The 8081-nt window shown below is 47.7% G+C and overlaps 2 protein-coding genes across 2 annotated transcripts; one reads left to right on the forward strand and one right to left on the reverse strand.

The window, feature by feature from the left end:
• Positions 1-1667: 1667 nt before the first annotated feature.
• LOC135395153 (uncharacterized) lies at positions 1668-3995 on the forward strand. The gene is made up of 4 exons (XM_064626399.1): positions 1668-1840; positions 2406-3090; positions 3221-3423; positions 3506-3995. The coding sequence occupies exons 1-4, from the start codon at positions 1668-1670 to the stop codon at positions 3993-3995; spliced, it is 1551 nt and encodes a 516-aa protein (XP_064482469.1).
• Positions 3996-4192: 197 nt separating this feature from the next.
• Positions 4193-7674, reverse strand: LOC135395154 (uncharacterized). The gene is made up of 2 exons (XM_064626400.1): positions 7594-7674; positions 4193-5641 (listed from the first exon to the last, which is right to left on the reverse strand). The coding sequence occupies exons 1-2, from the start codon at positions 7672-7674 to the stop codon at positions 4193-4195; spliced, it is 1530 nt and encodes a 509-aa protein (XP_064482470.1).
• Between the last annotated feature and the right edge of the window lie 407 nt (positions 7675-8081).

Genomic DNA, 8081 nt, shown 5'->3' on the forward strand with positions numbered 1-8081 from the left:
TATAGGGATCCAAACTGTAGCTAACTGGCGTCTGCGACTAGAGAGCATTCAGTGAATGGTAGATGAGACAATGAAACGTTGAAGGTGGAAGACAACACTGAGGATCTCACAAGCACTACTTTATAAGTAGGGTTCCGCGTTTTCGGGTTTTATTTTTGGGCGGATTGGGCGTATGTTGTTCGATATTTATTGATTTTCACGAAAGCGGCGATTTTCGATGTTTTTCCTGGCGTGTAGATGGTTTACCCGACAGTTATCGGCGAATAGAAATCACAATGTAATTTCGGCGGGTCGCTCATTGAACATGGCGTTGTTCGCTGCGGTGGCGTTTCGCAGCTAACGAAAAAGTAAACGAACATTTTTAACAACCATCATATTTCTGTACGGTTTTCTGATCTCCATCAACAACTTGCTGGGCATGTGCAGCAATTTGTCTCTGTCATGTCCTGGAATGTCCCTCTGTATTCGGTGTTTTTCGATTAAAACCGAAACCGCGGAACCCTACTAATAAGTAAATTTCAAAATGGCGCACTTTGCAGTGTACTTAAAGTGCTTTTTCCAGTGGTACAGCTTGGGACAAAAGTTTACGAAACACAGCACCGGCGTATTTCTTCATGGATGGGACCGGTCTCCTGCTCGAATAAGAAACGGGTGACCGGCTATTCTCTCCATCTCTCAGTATGTGTGTCCGCTCCTGTTTGCGGCAAGGCTGTCGCTTCAATAGAAAAATGCGACACGCCGGTGTTCTGTAAACTTTTGTCCCAAGCCATACTTTAGATCCGAGTCAAGTACGCAAGCACTCATAAAGACAAATATCAGAAAACGCAAAAAAAAAAAACAATTTTGGAAGAAGAAAAATCCATTGTTGTCAGGCTTAACAACAACAACTTTATTTTTGACCTTGGAGAGTGGGGAGTTTCATCGCCACAGGCGATACTCTACCCCATTGCGGTGGGAATGTGGGGAATAAAATAACGAGCCCCTTCACAAAAACGATCGAAGTCCGATGGTGTCCAGAAATGTCAGAAGAGCTTTGAGCGCAGAGCGTTGCTGGGCGGGGGGGGGGGGGGGGGGGGGTATATGTTTATTCACACAAAGGAGATGTCAGCCAGGCTGGGCGGGATTGGGCCAGTGACCAAGCAATTTCGATAGGGAGAAGGGGCGAGAGTCCAGCTGACGAAGAAACTCGGAGAGTGTGATTCGGGAGGGTTGGTAGTGAGGGCAATGAAGAAGAATGTGCTCCAGATCCTCAAGAGCACCACAGTGGCAGCAGGTGGGAGAGTCAACTTGTCTCAAGCGGTAACGCCACTGAGCTGTAAAGGCCACATCGAGGCGCATTCGGTGGATTAATGCAGCATCTTGACGAGAGGTGTTTTGTGGCATGCGAGCGTTGGATCAACTCTGCTCAACATAGAGGGGGGAAGAATCTCGGTTATCCGTTGACGGGAAGCCAGGGGTGTCACTAGGCGTCGCAGAATTGAACTGCGGTCTCCTCTCAGCAGAACAATAGGCCTTATGCAAATGTGCCGCCATCTGTAGAGGTCAGGGCGAACCCCGCAAAATCCGCCATGTTGGAGGCCTTCTCCCGCGGCAAATGTAGGTGTGTAGGTGGTTGTCATTCGAAGTTGCTGCTGTTCACGCGTTCGTGAACATCTGAGACGATTGCGATGACGAACGAGTGGTCGTCCGACCTGTCCACGCTGCCAGGACTCTCTGCCGAGTACATTGATGGGTACTACGCCTTGAAAACTGGCTCGGACCGTCACCGCCGGCGTAGCTACAAGTTTTCGACAGAGTCGTATGTGAGTCTTCCAACGTTGAAGACGAAGCGGGTTGCAAGGCAAGTACTCTTTTTACTTGTCACGGGTAATTTGCCTGGAAAACATGTTTGTTGTCCTTTCTTGGAGAGCTGCTCTTTGTGAATTGTCTTGTGCTCAGCGTCGTACCCATGGTGCGAGCGACACACACAGCTCTGTTTAGCTCTGTCACATAGATTAGTGACTCTAACATAGATTTGTTATCCAATCACTCAAATAAAACAAAACAAGAAACAGTAAAATCGAGTACAAGAGTGACGCCTTTGTCTGTACCTCTTTTTTTACCCGCTCTGTTTTGGAGTGACTTTAGGGTGAAAAATAGTATACAGTACGGCATGAAATTATTTCACGCTTACGAAGGGTTATCATTGCTCTTTAAAATTATCATCTGAGTGACAAGGATTTACACCAGAAAAAGTGTTATTTATCCACTTTTCTTTTCTTTTTTTTTTTCCTTACACTGAATGTGTCAGCGAATTTGTCGTGCTGGGGCGATTGTTTGACTGGTTCTCGTTGTTTGAGTTGCAACCATGTGGACATTATCGTTTTAGAGTTTAGTTAGAGCTGTATGTATATTTTGTCTTGCAGCGCATTTGGTCCTGTTGTTGCTGTGCGGTGTGCCTGCTTTCGCAGTCGCAAGAAGACTGCGGACCCTTACATTGTCAACTTAACACTCACAATCGACAGTCGCCTTTCTCAAGCCAGCTGCACTTGCACAGCAGGAGCTTCTGGTCACTGCAATCACTTAATGGCAGTTCTCAGGCAGATTCTGTTGTTACAAAGCCTGGGGTACAAGGAGCCACCAGAAGAACTAGCCCCAACAGAGTTACCACAGCAGTGGCGACGGCCAAGGAAGGCCATGGCGCCTGAAAACATTATGGATGTAAACTGGCGCCGAGTTGGCGAAGGACGACCACTGACACCCAGGCAGTGCACAATCAGACAGTTTGTACACAACCACATTGCACATGAGAAGCAAGTAGAAGCATCAGTATCCATGGCCAAAGCCCTGGAACAGACCCATGGGTGCTGGTCGGCTATCCTGGCTGAAGCCCCTTCTTGCCATGTTATCGAGACACAGAGTGGACCATCATTTGTGGGTTCGGCCAAGGCTGTGCAAATGCCTTCCTTGCCATCTGGATTTGAATGCTTGGTGCCATGGAAAGCTACCAGGCCTGTAGAAGTGTCATCCTGTGCTCCACCTTACAAGTTCTTTCCTGATGAGTCAAGCTGGTGTCCAGTTCAAGAATTGGATCATAACGAAATCTTAGAGGTATAGTAATGTGCTTTGCCGTTAACACAAGCTGAGCAAACAAAAGCAATAACAAAGCCATCCAAAATTACTGCATTTCATCATGGATAGAACCACTATAATTTGTCCTACCTTTGTACATGTAACGCAGGGACTGAAAGTCTCGACTGAAGATGCCAGCATGCTGGAACTGAACACCCGGCAGCAGGCACGGAGCCAAACGTGGCGGTCTGCACGCACAAGTAGACTGACAGCGTCAAGGTTCGGGGCTGTTTTAGCCAGGAAGCAGCAATGGACAGAGCGTGGCATTCTGAACATCATGCGACCGAAAAGCTTTTCAAATGCCATAGTAAGGTAAGGCCTACCAAACACTGTTGATCTGAACAGATTGTGGCCTTTGTAACTCACAAAATTTCTTCCACATTTACATTTGCAGGCATGGAACCGTTAACGAACCACGTGCTGTACAACGATATGTTCAAGTGATGGAACACCTCGGCCACAACGTGATTGTCCATACATGTGGTCTCATGGTGCGGCCTGGTTGCCCATGGCTAGGTGCCACACCTGACCGTGTCGTTTACGATGCCCAGGAGGACCCACCGTTTGGACTTGTAGAGGTTAAATGCCCCTGGAACAAAAAGTCATGCTCAATGGATGAAGCACTGGCGTCGCCTGACTTCTACATTGAACTCTTGGACGATGTGCCACAGCTAAAGGCATCCAGCGGATACTACTGTCAGGTAATGGGTCAGATGTATTGTTCAGGCCTGCAGTGGACACACTTCGTGGTTTACACTGACAACTGGATTATTGTCTGTAAGGTTCAATATGTGGAATCTGTGTGGATGACCATGAAAGCTAGGCTTGATGACTTCTACTTCAGTAATGCCTTGCCAGTGTTATCACAACTGGTGCAAGAATGATGTTGAAGGAAAATAAACTTTTGCACTGTGATTGTATTACTTTCTCCCCTAATGTTCTGCACTAGCTTTACGACCTGTTGCCAAAAAGATGCACCTACAAAAATACACCAGGAAGTGACAGACATAAAATTTATTCCACGTAGCAGATCATGAGTTAGAGAAACAACCTATTATGTTACCAAATGGTTACCTACAAGTCAAGTCATAGAAGCAGGTCTGGAAGACTTAATCAGGGGTGACTGAAAGTTTGTCAATATAGCACAGACTGTCCATATCTGATTAGCAAGTGGTGCAAGTGTTATCGGAATTCTCCGGTCAAATATGTGGAAACTTTTTATCCTTTGAATCCGTCTTTCTACATGAATGCGAAGGGAGGCAATCATCTCTGTTTCCATGACGTCTTCTTCCGAGAACTGTCCATCTCTCAGGAATGGGGGCATATTTAGGTGTACGCCAATAGGTTCCAGGAGGTCCTTGATAACGAACCCTTTATCAGCCATTACGACGTCACCAAAGTTAAATGGCAGAGAAAGAAACCCACTACGTTTGACCAACTCCTTGTCGGATATGCAGCCTGTACTGAGAGCAGAAACAAATGTCAGTGTTCCGTCAGGAGACACTCCAACCAGACCCTTGAGTGTGTTGCTTGACTTGTAGTTGGAATATGTCTCTGACTGAAGTACGAACGAACTCGGCACCTCGCATTTGATCTCCGTTGCATCGATAATGACTCTGGTCTTTGGATACTTCAGTTTAAATTCCTCTGGCATGTACCTATCAACAACTTCTCGTGAAGGCCACAGTGGCAGCTCTCCCAACCGAAGATATGAAATGTTTATCCACTCATTTACTATCCTACTAACAGTGCTTTGATGAATGTTGAATCTATGTCCAACATCTTTCTGGAAAAGGCCAAGCCTAAGGTAGACAAGAACCAAGAAGAGTTGGTTCTCCGTTGTGAGCACTGCAGGGCGGCCCATTTCTCGGCTTGAGTCGTTTGACATTTCGTCATTTGCACTTGTGGAGTGAGGCTGTAAATAATCAAGTAGCTGCTTGAAGATGTAGTAAGAGGGCAAGCCGGTGTAAAATTGGAAGTCATCATTGTTGTCCTTGTACTTGTTCAAAGAAAATTCAGCTGACGCACGCTCCAGCTGTCTGCACTTCTCTGTGAGCAGGTCAACCCTTCTTTCCAGAGTCACAATTTTGTCTCTCGCGGCTCTCAACTCCTCATAAAGTTGATGGATCTGCCTGTCCTTTTCCGACTCTGTACTGTCATCTGTGGGTTCAGATGCAGCATAACTGACTGATTCCGTGTTGTCGTCTTGCACAGGGTTTTCATTTTCTCTGTCCTCTGGTGCCGGACAGTTTTCAGGAAAAATGGTGCGAAGTGGAGATTCATTCCCCGGGACAGACCGTGTCCTCGGCGGCTTTCTGGCCTTGCACTGCTTCTTGAATGGAAAGACTGATGGTACTGCTCCATCGCGCAGTAATCTACGTCCACTAGCAATGTTCACTAAAAAGTCATTGTCTTTAAAGTGGTTTGAGCATACACGGGCTGTTCTGATGTTGAACGGAGGTCGTCTCTTGATCGCAATCAGCCACGCCTTGCGAAGTTGAGGATCTTCGGGGATGCAGTGAAAGGACACCTAGAAATAAATGGAACAGTTTGAATCTCTCTGCAATTTGCCGCAAACACAAACGTTTATAGTTTCTTGTTTAGGGCTGTGTGCACAATTTTGTTAAATTTCTGCCTCACTTTGCATCTGTCATTTTTGCGACACACGTACTATTCACACTACTTCGTTACACGAGAGTATCCCAGACCACCGTTTGCTGTGATGTGGTGTGCCGGAACTGTAACTGAACCCCCATAGATATCATAAAAGACGAGGACGAGTTGTTCTGTGTGTACCTTATGTCGTCGTCCTTCGCGTCCCCAAATATTGCAGTATGTTATCCCACCAACTAGTCCAACTTTCTGCACTTGTTCAGTTTCTCATAAATGACACACATGGCACGGTTTCACCAACGGTGATTAACACTTGAACCGAGATCAACGGCCTCTTAAGTTGAATTTAACGCTTCACTGTGCTTCACAAAAGGGAGTTATTGCTCCTGAAACATTCATCACGTAACCAACTAACGTTTACAGAAATGAATTCAGTGTTAACTTCAAGTTTTAACAATGCTTGAGGTCGGTTCAAAGATAACCAGCGTTGGTGAAACCGGGCACAAAGGCACGAGCGCGTCCGTCGACCGCTGCATCACAGACAGCTTGGGACAGACGGATGAAATACAACACGTTGTGTTGCTGTCCTCCAAAACTAGCATTTGTATGAAGTCAAAATCGATACCGGGCCATAGTTTGCTCCTGTGAACACCTATTTCTTTCTTTCGTTTGCCGTGATCTTGTCTTTTCGAATGCGAATCATGTATCGTAGCTCCCCTTTCGCGTTCGTCGTGCTCGTTTCGACTTCGCCGGTGAGAAAACACGCTTGCACTGATATTAAATGGCTCTTACCTTCTTTCCGTTGTCGCTTCTGTTACCCTTTTGCGTACACCATGGTGCACAGCAGTACGTGGGCATCTCGTTCAACAATCGGACGGCAGACCAGCAGACAACCCGAATCCGAAACTTGACGCGATTCGCGCCTCAGCCTCCAACATGGCGGTCACGCGTGCAGCGGCCGATAGATGGCGGCACATTTGCATAAGGTCTATACTGGTCCGTTTCCGATACGAGAGTGCTGCTTCTGCGGCGCTGTCGGCCTGCTCGTTCCCCACGACACCACAATGGGCTGTAACCCACTGGAGAACTAGCCTGTGGCCTGCTGCGTAGATAGTGTGGCAAGCCATTAACACATCTCTGACTAGGGGTGCGGATGGGCCTCGTATGCCGGAATTTTCAATTGTTTGAAGTGCAGATTTGGAGTCTGTAAAGATTGCCCATTCCCGGGGTGTAAAATCAGCGATGTGTTGTAGAAAGAAAAGGATGGCATAGAGTTCCGCAGCTGTGGAGGAGGTTGGATGTGAAAGGCGTCTCCGGTGCACTACGCCTTCGGATGGTATGACGAATGCTGAGGCGGACTTGTTGTTTCGGGATGCGCCATCGGTATATGCCGCCGTAAACGTAGAAAACTGCTCGTCTACCAGAGCATGAAAATGGGCTCGGTGGACTTGAGGGGGGACCTGGTCTCTTCTTTCCAGAAGGTTTGGGAGGCGTAAAAAAGTGGGCGGTACCGGTAGAGACCAGGGAGCTTCCGGCGGTATAATGTCCTTGGTTATGAAGCCAGTGAGAGTCTGGCGTGTTCTCTACGCTACTCGATAGAAGTCGCTTTCAGGGCGGTATCGAATTTTCCTGAGGAGCGGGTGGCGGGTAATGTGAGCACGCAAGCGGAGGTAGTGGCGAGCCGTTTCCCTCTCACGGAGAACCTCAATCGGGAGCTTACCAGCTTCAGCCAGTACTTGCCGTGTCAGCCATTCTCGGAACTCTGAGGCATCGACGAAGGCTTCGAGCAAACAGGGACCGAAGTGTATTTAATGAAGTTGTTGATATCCTGTGCAGAACAGGAAGGCTGTAAAGCACAGTCGCCCTCACCAATGCCGCGTGAACCGCGAGCAGGGAACGCTGATCGCGCTCTATCCTGAGCCAGTAAGATGTTGAATTGCGGGGAGCCATCGCTGCACTTTAGTTTCAAGGTGTTTAATGTGCCGTGCCCAGCGCAAGTCCGAGTCGATTACCACGCCAAGGAAGCGGTGAAAACGTACCGGTTGAAGCTTCTTTGTACCATGCCAAAGGTGGAAATTGGCCATAGCTTTGCGCGTGAAAGGGATCTCGACACACTTTTCGGGTGAAACGTCCATCCCAAGGTGCGTGAGGTAAGTATGAATATTGTTTAAAGCGAGCTGCAGGCGGCGCTGGAGAGCTGGGCGTGATTTTCGTACTGTCCAAATGGCGACGTCATCTGCATACACGTAAAACGACACTTTGCGAGGAATTACTGATTGTAGGCCGGCCATCACCACGTTAAAGAGTGTCGGGCTGAGAATGCTTGAGAGGCATTCTTGGAGAATGCTACTCCTCGA

The sequence above is a fragment of the Ornithodoros turicata genome, chromosome 5 (assembly GCF_037126465.1).
Source record: "Ornithodoros turicata isolate Travis chromosome 5, ASM3712646v1, whole genome shotgun sequence".
Taxonomy (NCBI): Eukaryota; Metazoa; Arthropoda; class Arachnida; order Ixodida; family Argasidae; genus Ornithodoros; species Ornithodoros turicata.

Coding starts and splice junctions, on each gene's coding strand:
- LOC135395153 (XM_064626399.1), top strand. CDS start 1,668: ATGACGAACGAGTGGTCGTCCGACCTGTCCACGCTGCCAGGACTCTCT. Junction 3,091..3,220: donor ATCATAACGAAATCTTAGAG/GTATAGTAATGT, acceptor CATGTAACGCAG/GGACTGAAAGTCTCGACTGA. Junction 3,424..3,505: donor TTTTCAAATGCCATAGTAAG/GTAAGGCCTACC, acceptor TTACATTTGCAG/GCATGGAACCGTTAACGAAC.
- LOC135395154 (XM_064626400.1), bottom strand. CDS start 7,674: ATGGCTCCCCGCAATTCAACATCTTACTGGCTCAGGATAGAGCGCGAT. Junction 5,642..7,593: donor TCGCGGTTCACGCGGCATTG/GTGAGGGCGACT, acceptor ATTTATTTCTAG/GTGTCCTTTCACTGCATCCC.